The 19,367-nt window shown below is 42.6% G+C and overlaps 2 protein-coding genes across 3 annotated transcripts in view; both read right to left on the bottom strand.

The window, feature by feature from the left end:
• Nucleotides 1-19,367, bottom strand: part of LOC102181119 (protocadherin alpha-C2) — a 187,060-nt gene that overhangs the window by 120,030 nt on the left and 47,663 nt on the right. The gene's annotated exons all lie outside the window — the stretch shown is intronic.
• On the bottom strand, nucleotides 2,951-5,713 carry LOC102186392 (protocadherin alpha-12). The gene has a single exon (XM_018050266.1). It carries the CDS (start codon nucleotides 5,433-5,435, stop codon nucleotides 3,057-3,059), a length of 2,379 nt encoding a protein of 792 aa, XP_017905755.1. The 5' UTR covers nucleotides 5,436-5,713; the 3' UTR covers nucleotides 2,951-3,056.

Genomic DNA, 19,367 nt, shown 5'->3' on the forward strand with positions numbered 1-19,367 from the left:
ATCATTGTATTCTGTTCAGCATTGGCTTCTAGTTGAAATCGGTTGATGAGTTCCATCTTTCCACAAAAACATTTTTGCATGTGTAAAACGTAGTGCAGAATTTGTAAAAAGAGGCAGTAGTCCACATTCACTTTTGGAAATCAGACTATAGTTCTTCATAGCTTTGTGGGACTGTCCTTTTCCTGTAATATTTTTGAGACCTACTCACACAACTCCCTTGACTCCAAACAGAAACATAATGAATCACATAAGAATGAAATAAATGAACATGGAAAATTCGGTAACTGATACACCAGATTTTAAATAAATACAATATTTTTAACTTCCCCCAAACATGATTGTGAATTTGGATAAAATATTTGTATTGGAAGAAAATGTCTATCAATGTAAATATAAGTTTGTATATGAGTGTGTATGTACATAAACACACAATATTGACCATTTAGATAAAACAATACTTTGAAGTCCTGGATTTTCTTTGTATAAAACATGCCAAGAACTAGTATCTCATGTATTTGCTAAAAATGAAATTACTACCAGTAAACTTCCCTTTTCTTTCTCCCTAACTTATACCATTACTGGGGAATTTCCTAGTATCATTTAAGTTGACTGATTTTCCAAGTAACAAGAAGTATATACAGATGTTAACACACCTCTAGCAAGGAAGAAAGGAAGAGAATCTTACTTTTATCTTTACCAAGTCACCAAGTTCCATGCCAACAGGGCTAGGAAAGAAAGAGTATAGCTCCATAACTCTCTTGCCTGTTTTGTGCCCAACTCTGCAGGAAATAAGAGTTGGGTTCATTTCTGAATCTTTGCTCCCCTCTGAAAATGTGAGTATTTGATATTCTCTCACCATCATTCTCCTCATTGCTCCATTACTTTTATTAACACATCTTTACTTTTATAATGGGAATAGTTTCTTGATTCTAATTGTTTTTGTGTATCAGGCCCTAACTTGTCTTTTTTACCTCTCCATCTAACCTAGACTACACAGTCAAGCATTTAAAACATGCCTTTCCAATAGTTCAGGAGTTTGCTATTGACATGTACACACTGCCATATTTAAAATGGAGAACCAACAAGAACCTACTGCATAGCACAGGGAACTCTGCTCAATATTATGTGGCAGCCTGGATGGGAGGGGAGTTTGGGGGAGAATGGACACATGTGTATGTACAACTGAATCCCTTTGCTGTCTACCTGAAACTATCACAACATTGTTTATTGGCTATAGTCCAACACAAATTAAAACTTTAAAAAATAAAACATGCCCTTTCAGATACCCTATGGGTACATATCTTCTTATATCACCCCTCTTTAACATTTTCTTTAGCTTTCAATACACAGCCTAACTATTCATTTTCTCCATGCTTTCTATTGAACTCCTCAGTTCATTAACCACTTAACATTACTATATTCTCTACAAGTTTATGCTCACCTTTACCTCAATTGACCCCTCAAGTGAATTCATAATTTCTGCCCATAGAGATTCTTCCATACTTTCTTTTTTCTCAAATTCCCAACCTCATTCCAACCATGTGGTTCTCAGATGACTTACCCAGAAAGATAAGTCATCAAATACAAACTCAATGGCTCTCTTCTTATGTCGACATTTCTCTTTATATTCTCCATTATTCATTCACTACTAAGGAAAAATCGTGCCACCTTTAAGGCCAACCCTACTGTCTTATTTTCTCTATTCTCATTCATATGTTTCATCTTTATCTTCATTCCTTCTCTGCCTGTCTGATTTTCAGTATCTCCCTCTTTACTTACTTCTTTCCCTCACATTAGAAAACACTCTGGAAAGGCTTTGTGTGGAAGAAAATTACAAGATGTAAAATACACTTTTAGAAGATTCACCTGATAATTGTATCAGAGCAGTAGCATGCCATAATGGGTTGATGATCCTCCAAAACTGGGTTTGAGTCACTTTGCACGATCTATGTGGCTTAAGTTTCAGACTACTTATCAGTAGAATGCTAATAATAAATATTGTACCTGCACTGTAGGGGTGATTTCATAACTAAATGAGATAATACAATTAAAGACCTTAGAACAGGTCCTGGAAAAAATAGGGGGTGATAAATATTCTTTGGTTGTGCTGGGTCCCAGACAAGGGATCAAACCCAGTCTTCCTGCTTTGGGAATGCAGAGTCTTAGCCACTGGGCCACCAGACAAGTCCTGAATAACTATTCTTATATTTTACGGAATCAAAGAAATGTTACTAATTGTAAGATGTGTCATTATTTGTGTGCTACCAAGAAAAAGAATCAGTTAAATTGTTATAAACCATTAATTATAAGGTGCATCCTGCTTTAGATAGAATTACAATATTTTAAATGGCATATTTTATGTAAATAACAACAGTACTGTAGCCAATCACAATGGAAAGAAAGAAGGTACTCTATGGGAGCAATAACATAAATTACTCATTTTTGAATTGATAACAATTTTTATTATTGTTATAATACTGGAAAGGGGATTGTACTGCAACTAGATTGGTGATCAAGAAGAATATTTTACAAGTCTATGCACGTAAAGAGCAGTAAAGGAATCTAGTTTATGGTATCTGGGAACTCTCTACACTAACCTTGCAAATTTCATTTAATTATGAAATTGAGTACAAATTTAAAATAAATTTATCAGAACTTGGTTTTTATTCAAATGTACTTATTTCTTTCAAGGCTAGAAATTCATAGATAATCTGAAAAATTATAGAGCCAGGAAACTTTAAATCTGGTTATCTGTGGCCTCCATTTTATCCTCTCCAATTATTTAATGCTTGAAATGCTGAAAATAATTGGAAAAGATAAAATGGAATGCTGGGAAAGAGTGAAGGCAGAAGGACAAGGGGACGACAGAGGATGAGACGGTTGGATGGCATCACCGACTCAATGGACATAAGTTTCAGCAAGCTCTGGGGGCTGGCGATGGACAGGAAAGCCTGGCATCCATGGGGTCGAGAAGAGTCGGACGCGACTGAACTGAATGCTTGAAAATTTGGGCTAATACATGAAAACTACAAAATGACTAACATACTTAAATGATATCAAGGACTTACTTCACTGGAAGGATTTAAACAATCTTCTCCAGACGCTGGAAGACAGGGACTGAAGGCGATGAGGTCGGTCTTGGGCGGCCCCTCCCCAGAGCACACCCTCTGTCGCCTCTCCTGAGAGAAAGACCAGCTCCCCACCGCGCTGGAGCACACCAGCCTGGGCTTCACCGGCCTGCACGCGCCCTCGCTGGGCGGCGCCCAGCACCGAAGCGCGGTGTACAGCAGCAGCGTGAGCACAAACAGGCTGGACACCGTGCAGATGGCGATGATCAGGTACACGTTCACATCCGCTAACGCCGTCTCTGCGCCGGCTGCACCAGACAACGCCCGCGAAGAGGCCTTGGGCGCCTGGCCGCTGTCCTCCAGCGACAGCGGCACGGTGGCCGTGGCCGTCAGCGCCGGCTCGCCGTGGTCCTTCACCAGCACCAGCAGGCGCTGGCGGGGCGCGTCCGCCTCGTCCAGGGCGCGCGTCGTGCTGATCTCGCCGGTGTACAGTCCCACGCGGAACGGGCTGCTCGCGCCACCCGCCGCCGGCTGCAGCTCGTACGACAGCCACGCGTTGTAGCCCGAGTCGGCGTCCACCGCGCGCACCTTCGCCACCACGTGGCCCGCGCCCACCGAACGCGCCACCACCTGGCTCCCCGCGCTGGGTCCTCCACCTGGCCCGGGCGGCAGCAGCGCAGGCGCGTTGTCGTTCTCGTCCAACACAAACACCTGCAGCGTCACACTGCTGCCCAGGGGCGGCACGCCCGCGTCGCACGCGCTCACCTGGAACTGCAGCAGCTCCAGCTCCTCGTGGTCCAGCGGCTGCAGCGCGTACACCTTGCCGCTCTCCGCGTGCACCGACACGTAGCTCGACAGCGCGCGCTCACCCACCCGCTGCTCCACCAGCGAGTAGGACACCAGCGCGTTCTCCTGCGCGTCCGCGTCTCGCGCCGACACGGTGAAGATGTGGCAGCCAGGCGGGTTGTTCTCCTTCACGAACACCGTGTACTCGGGCTGCGCGAACGCGGGCGCGTTGTCGTTCACGTCGGCCACCTCCACGGACACGCTGGCAGTGGCCGACAGAGAAGGTGAGCCACCATCCCTCGCTGTCACCATCACCTCATAGTTCGACGCACTCTCGCGGTCCAGGACGCTGTCCAGCACTAGCGTATAGTAATTCTTGAAGGTGGACACCAGCTTGAAGGGGATATGCGGTGGTGTGAGTGAGCAGGTCACCTGCCCATTGGCGCCGGAGTCACAGTCGGACACGCTGATCAGGGCGATGACAGTGCCCACCTGAGCGTCCTCCCGCACTGGGAGCGACAGCGAAGTGATCATTACCTCAGGGGTATTGTCATTCAGGTCTAGAACTTCCACCAGGACCGTGCAATGACCAGCCATGGGCGGAATCCCTTTATCAATGGCGTTAACCTGGATTTCATACTCATTATTCTCTTCAAAATCCAGTTTCCCGTAAATTCTAATTTCACCTGTTTGTGGATTTATTAAAAACATACATTTCTCACTCAGTGGCAGAATCATTCTGATTTCATAGGAAATTTCTCTGTTTGGTCCTTCGTCTAGATCAGAAGCGTTTAGTTGAATGATTCTGGTGCCGTTTGGGACATTTTCAAACAGCACCACTTTATAGCCAGGCTTATCAAACTCAGGAGCATTGTCATTAACATCCAGGATGGTTATTTGAATCTGAACAGATTCTGTTAGCTGGGGTTTACCACCATCCAGAGCGGTCAGCAACATATTAAGTTCTGGTATTTCTTCTCTATCCAATGACTTCCGAAGAATGAGTTCAGGCAGTATACTTCTGTCGGTTTTCGTTATTAGTTTAAGAGTAAAATACTCATTTAAACTTAACCTATAGGTCAGGAGAGAGTTTAGGCCGATATCCGCATCAGAAGCGCCCTCTAGAGGAAAACGAGACTCCAAAGGAGCAGATTCAGAAATGAGTACCTTTTGTTCTCCTCTGAATACTGGCGGATTGTCGTTAATGTCCTTCACCTCCACCTCCACATGGAACACCTGCAGCGGCCGGTCCACGATCACCTCCAGGTGGATACTGCACTCCGCGCTCCGTCCGCACAGCTCCTCCCGGTCGATCCGAGAATTCACAAACAAAATGCCATTCTGCAGATTTACCTCCAGAAGATCCCCGCGGCCTTTGGACGCCACCCGGAACAGCCGAGGCACTAGCTCCGCCAGCTCCAGTCCTAGGTCCTGGGCGATGCGGCCCACGAAGGTGCCGTGTTTTGCCTCCTCGGGAACCGAGTAATGGACCTGACCACTCCCCGACTCCCAGGCTGCGAGGAGCAGAAGCGAGAGTAGCAGGCGCCGAGTTTCGAAGCCTCCTAGCCAAGAAAACACCATTGCAGATAAACGGATCTGAGATGAGACTGTCAGTTTTAAGGGATAGTTCGCCTGCCAACATTTAAGACCAGTCTCCCCTTCTGTAAGTATACCTTCAGTAAATTTTACCCAGCTTTCCGGTCAATATGGAGTCTATCCTATTCTGTGGATTGTTGGAATCTGGACTTGGAGAGTTTTCCCTTTTCACCTTTTGAGTATACAGCGACATCATGTGACTGATTATGTAAGTACAAGAAAGATCCTGGGGTTCTTTTTGGTTTAGCCACTTCTGGGTTCACTTTAAATCTGTATCAACTTTTTGGATAGTTTCATGGATCATTTGCAAATGCCTATTTATTTAATATATAATATTCTTAACAAAGCACAAATACTTCTATTATACTTCGGTTTTTAAAATGATTCTGCTTCAAAGTGTATCACAAAATAATTATTGAAATGTTGCATCAGAAGTTACTCGTTAGCCAGCTATCATGGAAAATAAAATGAATAATAATATACATCACCCCTGCCATTGGGCTTCCCAGGTGACAAAGTGGTAAAGAATCCACCTGCCAGTGCAGGAGATACAAGAGACTTGGGTTTGATCCCTGAGTGGAGAAGATGCCCTGGAGTAGGAAATGGCAACCCACTCCAGTATTCTTGCCTGGAACATTTCATGGACAGAGGAATCTGGCAGGCTACAAGTGCATAGGGTCGCAAAGAGTCGGACATGACTGAAAACACCACCCTGGCTCTTATATTGCTTGCAATTCACATTCATAATGATTTTCATCCTTCACAAGCACTTCATTCTAAGTCTTTATGAGAAAGCCAAGAATTTCCTTGTCTAGTAAAGGAGAAAATATTTCATTCATATAAACTATTTTATTCATAAATATGGCCAATATTAGAATTCATCATAAATATGGAAGATGTTATTTTTGGTTCCTTGATGCTCACATGTGATGACTTTTCATACAACTGGTATCATTCTCATAATATGTTGAAAAATGAATTGTGGGTGCAGATTCTAGAATATTTTACTCTAGCAGGATTAAAGCATTTTCATGTAAAATGTTGAGTCAAAACCCAAAGTTCATGGTATTCTGAAGTGGTAGTAGAGCACTAATCTGACAAAGATCTCATGAAATGTTTTGGAGCCCAATCTCATTGACTAAAGTCAAAAGAATATGAACTTCATAGTGACCATTTAGTTTCCCTCTATATCCTTCCTTCTGGGCCAGTTAGTAGTTATATAAAATAAGCTTCTCTTCAGAAGACCACAATGGTGACTATGATTCAAGGGAGAATCAAAATATTTCTCATAATTTTATTCAGTAATTCAAGACTAGCTTTAAGGGAAAACAAAACACAGATAAGATCTTACAGCTAGTTGCAAAAAAAAAGAGTAAGCATATTATTTAGAAGCTCATTTAAATTTAAATCAAAATCTTTAAACCAATAATTTCTCACCATTCTTTTAATGCATAATAAAAATACTGAGAAGTGAAACTTTTAAAGAGCCAGAAAATAATAACCAAGAATGATTCTACAAGCATAAAATAACTTAAATCAACTACCACACTCACTCTGAATTAATGAAACACATATTTGAATATTGATGCTATGGGACTATTCAAACTGTCTATCACCACCAAGCTTATTCATTTTATATCTTCCATTTTCAAAAAATGTGAATGTACCATAATTCACAAGGAACCTTACTGTAATGTATTCAGGAGATGCAATGCATCCTTGCTCACTGTTAGACATAATTAAATGATTAAACAGATAGAAAAATCCAAAGTTAGCTCAATACTTAAACAATCAAACTACAAAATAGAATGAAATAACAATTTTCCATTCTAGAATGTAATCTTAAATTTTAAATTAAGTATAAAAGACTCTAAATTTGTAGAAATTAATCTACATAACTTGGAATTATCTAAAATGTGTATTGATTACTTATATATTATGCAATAGTAACAATTTGCAAACTTTTAACCTGTACTTAAAACATTCCAATATGTTTTATATTAAATTAAAATGATGTTGAGTCATTCCAAGAAGTTAGTTTGGATATGGGTAATAATACATGCCCTACCTAACATTCACATTTATTTATATTTATAAACTTTCATAAATGATATGATTAATTACTTTTGAGCCTGAAATATTTTATATTTTAATCTTATTGACTAATTTTGAATAAAGAATGTTTTTAGACAATTAATCCTGAGATACAAAGTTTTATAAATAGAGGCCCAAGGATGAGCTTCAGCATGGAGTCCTTGACTATTATGCCAAGGGTTTGCTGTGTGATTTTAAAGGGAGAATGACTTTCATCAGCTTCTCAAAAGAGGTCAGCAATTCCACCATCCTACATGTGGCTAAGAACCACTGAATTAGAAGGATGACCTAGAGGCAAATGATTTTTGCTAGAATTTTCAGATGTGGTACATGGGCATGTATATACATGGGTATACTACATGGAAAGAAACTTTTACAAATGCCAGCAATAAAGCACTTAAGGATAGGAAATTTAAAATGAAAGAAATTGATAAATGTTAATAGGCTTCACTTTGATAGAATTAACTTTTTCTGTCTAGATAAATCCAGAAACTTAGGAAATAATGCCAACTAGCATATATTGCCGATGTTATAGGCCTATATGCATGCCTTTAGCAAGTTTGAATGACTTGATTCAAGAATATTAATAACCATATTTGCCTTGTTACTCTGGCAGCATAAACCTGGGAGCTTTGTTTCAGTACATAGTAGACAAATTTCTCCCCAATTCAGAGAATAAAATTACAAAATTAAAAATGGACAGAAATTTAAGTTATATTATTTCAATGAAATAAGCACACTAAGACAAAAGGCTGCATTCTTTTACCACAAATAATATGAAAACAGGTTTTATCTTATTGTTAGAGGAAAGGCTGAGGATTATTTAATGTACAATATATGTATGATGAATGTTCAAAACCAAAAAAAAAAAGAAAGAAAGAAAAGAAAATCCTTTCAGAACTAATTAACAGTGTTAATTTTTGATAGAAGACATGGCATTTCGCTAACGTTCTTTAAAGGTTACTCGAAGTATAAGACATCCATGAAATAAACTGGATTTTTTTTTAAACAATTAACATAAACTTCAAGAAAAGGGGGAGGATCTATAGAACTCACCAGACCAGTATGATGTGATCCTGCCTCCTGCCTTTCTTCCCCAACTTCTCTATCCAGACCCGGAGGTAGACTGGGGCTGAAGGCCATGAGGTCGGTCTTGGGCGGCCCCTCCCCAGAGCACACCCTCTGTCGCCTCTCCTGAGAGAAAGACCAGCTCCCCACCGCGCTGGAGCACACCAGCCTGGGCTTCACCGGCCCGCAAGCGCCCTCGCTGGGCGGCGCCCAGCACCGAAGCGCCGTGTACAGCAGCAGCGTGAGCACTAACAGGCTGGACACCGCGCAGATGGCGATGATCAGGTACACGTTCACATCCACTAACGCCGTCTCTGCGCCAGCTGCACCAGACAACGCCCGCGAAGAGGCCTTGGGCGCCTGGCCGCTGTCCTCCAGCGACAGCAGCACGGTGGCCGTGGCCGTCAGCGCCGGCTCGCCGTGGTCCTTCACCAGCACCAGCAGGCGCTGGCGGGGCGCGTCCGCCTCGTCCAGGGCGCGCGTCGTGCTGATCTCGCCGGTGTACAGCCCCACGCGGAACGGGCTGCGCGAGCCGCCCGCGGTCGGCTGCAGCTCGTAGGACAGCCACGCGTTGTAGCCCGAGTCGGCGTCCACCGCGCGCACCTTCGCCACCACGTGGCCCGCGTCCACGGACCTCAGTACCACCTGGCTCAGCGCGCTGGGGCCTCGGCCGGTCCCCAGAGGCAGCAGCGCAGGTGCGTTGTCATTCTCGTCCAGCACGAACACCTGCAGGGTCACGTTGCTGCCCAGGGGCGGCACGCCCGCATCGCGCGCGCTCACCTGGAACTGCAGCAGCTCCAGCTCCTCGTGGTCCAGCGGCTGCAGCGCGTACACCTTGCCGCTCTCCGCGTGCACCGACACGTAGCTCGACAGCGCGCGCTCGCCCACCCGCCGCTCCACCAGCGAGTAGGACACCAGCGCGTTCTCCTGCGCGTCCGCGTCTCGCGCCGACACGGTGAAGATGTGGCAGCCAGGCGGGTTGTTCTCCTTCACGAACACCGTGTACTCGGGCTGCGCGAACGCGGGCGCGTTGTCGTTCACGTCGGCCACCTCCACGGACACGCTGGCCGTGGCCGACAGCGAAGGCGAGCCCCCGTCCCGCGCTGTCACCACCAACCTATAGACAGACACGCTCTCACGGTCCAGGGTGCCATCCAGCACTAGTGAATAATAGTTCTTGAACGTGGACACGATCTTGAAGGGGACGTTGGGCGTTAGAAAGCAGATTACCTGTCCATTGTCACCAGAGTCTCGATCAGATACACTAATCAGCGCAATGACAGTGCTTGGCTGAGTGTCCTCTCGTACTGGTAGAGACAGGGAAGTGACAGTGATTTCAGGGGCGTTATCATTGGCATCTAAGATTTCAACCCAGACTGTGCAGTGACCTGCCATTGGGGGATTCCCCTTATCTGTGGCCTGTACTTCAATTTCATAAAACTTGTTTTCTTCATAGTCTAAAGTTCCATTGACCTTCACTTCTCCGTTATTTTCATCTAGTGTAAATAAAGGTTTTCCATTGGGCTTAATTGACATTAAGGAGTATGTTACCTCCCCATTGACTCCTTCATCTTCATCTGTGGCATTTAACTGTATCACAAGAGTTTCTTTAGCTGAGTTTTCCATCAATCTCACCCTGTATTCTGATTGTTCAAATTCCGGATCATTGTCGTTAATATCCAAGACGCGGATGAAGAGTTGGACAGTGCCAGTGAGCTCGGGTTTCCCTCCATCTGCAGCCGTCAGTAGTAAATTAAATTCCGGAATTTTCTCTCTGTCTAAAGACTTCTTTAACGTAAGTGACAGTTTTTTAGTCGGCTTACTATTTATTGGTAATTCTAAAGAAAAGTACTCATTTTTGCTTAGTCTGTAGGTCAATTGAGCATTCTCTCCTATATCCGCATCAGAAGCTCCCTCTAGAGGAAAACGAGAGTCAGGTTGTTTAGATTCAGAAATCATCAGCTTTTGTTCTCTGAGAGAGAACACGGGCGGGTTGTCGTTAATGTCCTTCACTTCCACCTCCACATGGAACACCTGCAGCGGCCGGTCCACGATCACCTCCAGGTGGATACTGCACTCCGCGCTCCGTCCGCACAGCTCCTCCCGGTCGATCCGAGAATTCACAAACAAAATGCCATTCTGCAGATTTACCTCCAGAAGATCCCCGCGGCCTTTGGACGCCACCCGGAACAGGCGGGGCACCAGGTCCGTCAGCTCCAGTCCCAGGTCCTGGGCGATGCGACCCACGAAGGTGCCGTGTTTGGCTTCTTCAGGGACGGAGTAGTGGACCTGGCCGCTCGCTGCCTCCCAGGCTGCGAGGAGCAGAAGCGACAGCAGCAGTCGCCCATTGCCCAATCCACTTCTTTGAGTCGCGGACATCTCATATACTGACTTCCAAAATACGATACTTTACACTTACAGTACCATAGTCTCCAGTTCCGGGTTAAATATCTTGCTGAATCTTTGAGAAGTTTCAAAGGATCCTTTAACGGTAGCATCCGGCATGACGGAGTCTTTAAATGGGGAGTTTCTGGCTGCTCAGACTAACCCTTGAATCAACTACTTCCTCCAAGTAAAGAGCGACACCTTGTGCCTGAAATTGTGAGTATTGTACCCTACATCCAACATTACAGAATTTTACTTGAAGAGAAAAAAATAAGTTCATGCGTTTCAAGCTATTTTATCCCCCAAATCGTATTTCCAAAGTGCTTATTTGTGGAACATTCAGATTTTAAGTCATATTGAAATTGACATGTATGAAAATGGCGTTTTTTTCTTGATTAACGTCAAACCGAAATGTTTGTTCCTATGTTTGATTTAGAGTGCTTTTACTTATCTACACGTATACACACACCGAGAGAGAGAGAGAGAGAGAGAGAGAGAGATCAATTCTATAGGTAGCCTTACGAAAAAAGAGTCAAACATTTCCTCATATAAAAATTGTTTTACTTCTAGTCTCCCTTGTTACTTCAGCTGCTAGGAAACTCGGAGACAAATCTGAAGCTTTAATAACAATTCTTTAGTCTTTAAGCCTATGTATTGTATTTTTATCTATGTGCACTATGTGTACTTGCTTTCTATTTATATTTTTATTTAGTTCTAATTTTTTATTGTTATTTACATTTAATTGTGTTCCTGTTACAAGAAACTTCATATCCAGTAAAGAACAACAAGAAAAACAAAAATATATTTCAAATTTGGTGATTTAAGACATGGAATTCACAAGAGAAAAGTCTGTTGATGTAAATGAAATTTATATTTGGCATATATGATTTCTCATGTAAGCTGCATTGCTAACAATATAATAACAGGTTATCAAAATGATTACTTTGTTACTTTATGTAATGGTGTCAGTATATGAAAGACTACTTCTTTCATACTGAACTTTTTTACCATTCAATGAGATAAAAATTGCCATGAAAACTTCTGTGCCATATTGGTATTTCCACTCAACAACATTGGCTTTTATATATTTATCAAGATATAGTAATGAAAATAGCTGACCTATTTCTTCTTTAAAAAAAATTCTGGGTTTGAGATTGTAAGTTTATCCAAAATAAGGGAAATTATTTTTAAGCACTTTGCCTCTAGGTGCCTAATATTGTGCTAAAGAAAATAGAAAATAATCGATTTAACCAAAAGCTAAATGACCTTAGTGTTAATGGAAATTCAATTTCATAAAATATTAACTAGAAAATTGGAACTGATGAATTTTCATTGCCTGAAGTTGTAATTTAATTACATGTCCTTTATTGTTTCACATTACTTTGAGATTTGAGGAAGGAAAAAAGGGTATAGTGAAAACTGAGAGGAGAAAGTGATTCAGGATAAATATCACTCTAACAAGTATTTTGTTGTACAGTTTTGATGGTTCATATCCAATCTAAAAATATTACAGTGAAAAATTGCTAGTATATTTATTTGTATTGTTAACATATTCTTTTATCTTGAATACACACATATGTTCTATCGCTAATTTCAAATCTTGTTTCATTTATTTCAAATTTGTTCTTTTCCCAACATTATTATTCTGCTAGAACTGTCTTTAAGTTTAAAATTCCTTCTTAAAAAACTAACAAAATAGACTGATGACCATTTGTGACACTGAATTCTCTTATGCATTTATTAATAGAAAACAACCAGTCAAACAGGCCTATTTTCAAAGTATACCATTAGGCTAGAGAACAGTAGATCTAAGATGATATTTGAAGCCTGTCAGATTTGGTAGAAGAAAGAAGCAACAGACTTCCAACCACTTCTGTAAGGAAACTTGAGATTGAGATGTTACATGCAATGTGAAGTTTTTAAAGGTAGAGAAATAAATATGAGAAAGTTTAGAGATTATATTACATGTCTAAATTCAAACCAGATGTTACACAAGTATATTAAGTGACACTGGAAGAACACCAAGTCATAAAAGAGTTGGATATATTGTATGAACCAATGTCACATCTTTTGCATTTTGTCTGTGATACTTCAGATTTCATCATCTCAACTAGCTCCTATAGAACAGATCTTTGAGCTTATCTTTGGGGATGGGCCTGAGATCTGGTATTAGGCTGGTAATAGATCTGGTAATAGGCTGGTGCCAAGAAATCACATCTATATAGTTAACATTGATTTTGTAAGATTGACTGAAAAGACTAAGGAACTTTGACCCTGATCTTTTCAAAATCAATATGGTTAGTCTTAAATTCCAGCTGTATATCCTGCTAGTCAAGTATATTCTGCCAGTCCTCATCATCCACTAATATTCCATAATAGATCTAGTACTACTATTTATTGAAAACATAGAACCAAAAATAAATCTTGAAGCCACTCTTGGAAACCAGTAGGTTTTCCAAAATTAATGGATTAGAAGTACCATTCAGCATTGTATCTACAAAACTACAGAATATAAGCAGTGATGTTCACTCTGTGCTATCATGACTCATTGAAATATACAGTTATTTAATCACAGATTATTTGTTCAATTGGCACAATCTCTCAGGCAACAGTAAGACTGAAGAAGAAAGAAAGACCCACACATGTTCAAAGATTTTTATGGGAAATATACACCTTTAAAGCTATTACTGAAGTATATAATTTTGGAAACACTTACTGATCCTTCACTGGTAGTCAGGATCCAAGAAATAATCATATTACCACTTATATGTGTCAAAACATAATTATTATTGTATTAGTGTAAAAAGGATAGGTATATGTACATATATCTATCTATCTATATATATATATATATATATATAATTTGGGTTTGGTGTTCTGCAAGACTGTAGCAGAGCACAGTCTTCTGCTTTTCCTTATATATTAAGTGATTTTGCTTATTTATATCACTTCCAAACAAGTGATCAACAGTGCTTATTGGACAACCCTTAATTATTAATAATGCAAATCTCCTATCTCAATATGGCATTGACTAAGACAAATGATAATGATGACCATGAACATTCTGAGAAAAGAATCACTTAGCAACATAAAAAAAAAAAAAACTTAATTCTTATCTCAGTTATGGTATTGTTCCCTGGTGGCTCAGAGGTTAAAGTGTCTGCCTCCAATGTGGGAGACCCGGGTTCGATCCCTGTGTCAGGAAGATCCACTGGAGAAGGAAATGGTAACCCACTCCAGTATTCTTGCCTGGAGAATCCCATGGACGGAGAAGCCGGGGAGGCTACAGTCCACGGAGTCACAAAGAGTTGGACACAACTGAGCGACTTCACTATACTATAATCATGAAGATAATCATGGAGGTTTTTTCCTAAGTAAAACAGGAGAATTAACATGTATACAGCTTGTGCTTGATTTTTCTAGCCAGAACTATGGTTGGATGGCATCACCAATTCAATGGACATGAGTTTAAGCAGACTCCGGGAGACTGTGAAGGACAGGGAAGCCTGGTGTGCTGCTGTCCGTGGGGTTGCAAGGAGTCAGACACAACTGAGCAACTGAACATTAGATGAAAGATTTACTCTAAAAAGTGGTACAGTTAATAAAAGAATGGCTCTTTAAGAGATGTGCATTTGAATATCAACTCCATCATATATTAACTGGAAGGCAGTGGACAAGACAGACAAGCATCTCACCATCTCTTATCTAATCTTTAGAACTTGGATAGCTGAATGTACTTTACAGGTTGCTATAAGATTTAAACAAAATTATTATTTAAGCCCTTTATACGATATCTTACAGAAATATCTCAAATAGTGGTGGTTGATTATAGTTAGTGACCAATGTTGTATCCTTGACTCTTGTAGTCTGTAGCTGTGGATGAAGAAGATTCCAGTGCCATAAACCAAGATATGACACTTCCTTTTCTGAAGATTTTCTAATGTTCATCTTTATAGAAATCATCCTACTTTCTGGGTAGAAAATAGCTATCTCAGAATTTCTATTAACTTTACCCTATCTATAATGTGGTTCTCCACCTACATGTAAATATATCATATATAATTTATTTGTCCATACCATACAATTAAAGAATCTCTAGTTTTCACAATTGAGCCAAAAAGAACAAAATCAACTTCCACATTATTTGATTCACACCCTTCAGCTCTAATTTCAAGTTCTCTGTGACCTCTTTAGGGAAAACCATTCACATGAATATAGCTTGGAGCAAAAAGAAATTTGTATCAAATATATCTAAAGTACACAATGTTTAAAAAAAATTTAAGTACACAATGTTAAATTTTGAAATGTTGTCAACAGCACCATTGTCAAGTGGAAGTGCCTTTATGGATATTCCATGGTTATTAGGCTTAAGTTATTTAAAGCAATGTTATTTTGAAGTCCAAGCCGATTGGTGAACATGGACAGAAGTATCACAGTTCCGCATATATGAGAAGACATTTTTGAAACTCAAAGCACAAAGGAGTATGAATTTTCCCACAGCCTCATTATAAGTACCATGAATGCAAGAAATAGAAGTATAATAAATGCTCAAATAAATCTTCCAAATAAAAATCAGCAAATTAACGTGGAGGAGAGCAGCAAGCTACTGGGAAATTAGCAAACCCATCATTATATTAGAAAAAAAAATAATTTGTATATCTCAAGCATCTGAAGACTATGAAGAAAAGTTTAAATCATGAAAGGATTAAAGGCAAAAAACTAAAATCATACCTTAAAAAAAGGCTAAAATTCTACCTACTTTATGAAAGAAGCATGCTATTGATTATAAAGAAATGAAATTATTTATAAAATTGAGCCACCTTAACAGCCCATGCCTGACAGTAATACAGAAATTTATAGAAAGGTAAGAATTTTAACATGTTTAAACTCAAATTAACCAAATTATGGAACTATGAATTATTGCAGAAAATTTGAAGGCACAAACATGAGTGGAGGGCAACAAATAATATAGAATAAAAAATAAACAGGAAGAATGAACTTGCTGCAAAATTGAGAAGTAGAATATTTGAGCCTCACCCACATGCTCCATTTCCTTCAGTGATACTTTCCTTCTTGGCTGACTTAGCCTTGCTCATTTACAAGAAGCTGTGGCAGTCTACTTCATCATTACTATTATTATTTCCAACAACCAACTATTCTCAAGTGTGTTTAAGAAGATTGCGGTGAAAAGAAATAAGAATAACTGGATTTCCATTCTGCTTTAGAATAAGCCATCACAAGAAAAAGACAACAAATATTTCAAGCAATGGACTTGTAGTAATTTGTTGGTGAACTACTACGTGATTGACATTAATAGGCATGATACATCCCAGAATTACTGTACTTACATTCTCGCAAAACTCCTGTTGGTCTCCAATATCTCCAGAATTCAAACCTGGGGGAACACTAGGACTGAAGGCGATGAGGTCGGTCTTGGGCGGCCCCTCCCCAGAGCACACCCTCTGTCGCCTCTCCTGAGAGAAAGACCAGCTCCCCACCGCGCTGGAGCACACCAGCCTGGGCTTCACCGGCCCGCAAGCGCCCTCGCTGGGCGGCGCCGAGCACCGCAGCGCCGTGTACAGCAGCAGCGTGAGCACCAACAGGCTGGACACCGCGCAGATGGCGATGATCAGGTACACGTTCACATCCACTAACGCCGTCTCTGCGCCAGCTGCACCAGACAACGCCCGCGAAGAGGCCTTGGGCGCCTGGCCGCTGTCCTCCAGCGACAGCAGCACGGTGGCCGTGGCCGTCAGCGCCGGCTCGCCGTGGTCCTTCACCAGCACCAGCAGGCGCTGGCGGGGCGCGTCCGCCTCGTCCAGGGCGCGCGTCGTGCTGATCTCGCCGGTGTACAGCCCCACGCGGAACGGGCTGCGTGCGCCACCCGCCGCCGGCTGCAGCTCGTACGACAGCCACGCGTTGTAGCCCGAGTCGGCGTCCACCGCGCGCACCTTCGCCACCACGTGGCCCGCGCCCACGGACCTCGACACCACCTGGCTCAGCGCGCTGGGTCCTCCACCTGGCCCGGGCGGCAGCAGTGCGGGCGCGTTGTCGTTCTCGTCCAACACAAACAGCTGCAGGGTCACGTTGCTGCCCAGGGGCGGCACGCCCGCATCGCGCGCGCTCACCTGGAACTGCAGCAGTTCCAGCTCCTCGTGGTCCAGCGGCTGCAGCGCGTACACCTTGCCGCTCTCCGCGTGCACCGACACGTAGCTCGACAGCGCGCGCTCGCCCACCCGCCGCTCCACCAGCGAGTAGGACACCAGCGCGTTCTCCTGCGCGTCCGCGTCTCGCGCAGACACGGTGAAGATGTGGCAGCCGGGCGGGTTGTTCTCCTTCACGAACACCGTGTACTTCGGCTGCACGAACGCGGGTGCATTGTCGTTCACGTCGGCCACCTTCACGGACACGCTGGCCGTGGTGGACAAGGAAGGGGAGCCCCCGTCCTTCGCGATCAGTGTTAGAGCATATTCTGACACTTTCTCTCTGTCCAGGGAACTGTCCAGCACTAGCGAATAGTAATTCTTGAAGGTGGACACGAGTTTGAAGGGGACATGGGGTGTTAGTGAGCAGGTCACCTGGGCATTGCTACCTACGTCGCGGTCGGTTACCCTGATTAGAGTGATGACTGTCCCTAGTGGAGCATCCTCTGGAATAGAAAGCAACAGTGACGTCACTAGTAACTCCGGAGCATTATCATTGATGTCCAAGACTTCTATCAAGACTGTGCAGTGACCAAACATTGGAGGATTTCCCTTGTCAACTGCTTCTATTTGAAGTTTCCATAATTTAGTTTCTTCGAAATCTATTTTTCCATTTACTCTTATTTCTCCGCTGTTTGAATCTATGCGAAAACAGGCTTCTGTATTAGAGGAAACATCAGTTGCAAAGGAATAAATAATGTGGCCGTTTGAACCCTCGTCCAAATCTGAGGCGTTAAGTCTAATAATCAATGTGCCGTTTCTTGCATTTTCCAGTAATTTTATACGATGAACTGCTTTGTCAAAAACTGGGGCGTTGTCATTTGCATCCAGCACTGTGATGTTTATCTTTACAGTGCCTGTCAGTTCAGGTTTGCCCCCATCCGTTGCTTTGAGCACCAAGAGAAGCTCTGAAGCGACTTCTCTGTCTAAACGTTTTTTTAGTACTAGTTCGAGCGGTTTTACCTGCTCATCGTTGCTCGGTACTTCCAGAGAGAAATACTCGTTGGGGGTCAGTCTGTAAGTCAACAGAGCGTTCTCCCCGATATCTGCGTCTGAGGCGCCCTCTAGTGAAAAATGAGACTCAAGAGCCCTAGCTTCGGAAATAAAGAGATTTCTGTGTGTCGCTGGGAACACAGGAGGATTGTCGTTAATGTCCTTCACCTCCACCTCCACATGGAACACCTGCAGCGGCCGGTCCACGATCACCTCCAGGTGGATGCTGCACTCCGCGCTCCGTCCGCACAACTCCTCCCGGTCGATCCGAGAATTCACAAACAAAATGCCATTCTGCAGATTTACCTCCAGAAGATCCCCGCGGCCTTTGGATGCCACCCGGAACAGGCGGGGCACCAGCTCCGCCAGCTCCAGCCCGAGGTCCTGGGCGATGCGGCCCACGAAGGTGCCGTGTTTGGCCTCCTCGGAGACTGAGTAGCGGACATGATTGCTCCCAGTCTCCCAGGCTGCGAGAAGCAGAAGTGAGAGCAGGAGGCGCCGGGCTCGCCGGCCACCAGATCCTGAAGCTAACATCGCTCCTGGTTAGTAAATCACATTTCCTGAGTAGAAATATGTAGTCCTTTCGAGAGCTTTCTTTTGAGTCTTAGTCCTGATATCCCAACTAATCTTAACAATATGGGTGTGTGTATAGTCTTTAAAGCACCGGAACAGTGACGGGTCTTTCTGTTCCGGGAATAATCTTTACTTTTTTCCGTTAAAACAATCCTCTCCTTGGAGAACAACGACATCCTGTGGGTCAAAGTGGAAGTGCGTTTGGAGTTCATACTATTTCTTTTACTTACTTGGCTTCTTCCTTGATTCCTTCATATTAGTCTGCTTTTGTCAGCCTTTAATTCTTTCATTCCTTGCGTGTGACCACTAACTCTTTAAAGGTGGTTTGGTTTTAGAAGTTAGAATTCCAAGAAGAGTTCTATTTTTGATACAGTCATCTAAGAGAACATACTACAGCACTATTACGTATATGAACGTGAAAAAAATCCGTGTTAAGTTACTAGTGATACGGTTTTTTAAAGATTTTCAGAACTTGATCATTTTGAATGGCCTCTAAGTTTATTTAATTGCTAACACTATAATTTTCTACTGCTTAAACCTTATAATGTGTTAAATTACTCTAAACATTTAGTCCAGTTGTGTACAAGATAACTCAAAATGC

This window comes from Capra hircus, chromosome 7 (assembly GCF_001704415.2).
Source record: "Capra hircus breed San Clemente chromosome 7, ASM170441v1, whole genome shotgun sequence".
Classification (NCBI taxonomy): domain Eukaryota; kingdom Metazoa; phylum Chordata; class Mammalia; order Artiodactyla; family Bovidae; genus Capra; species Capra hircus.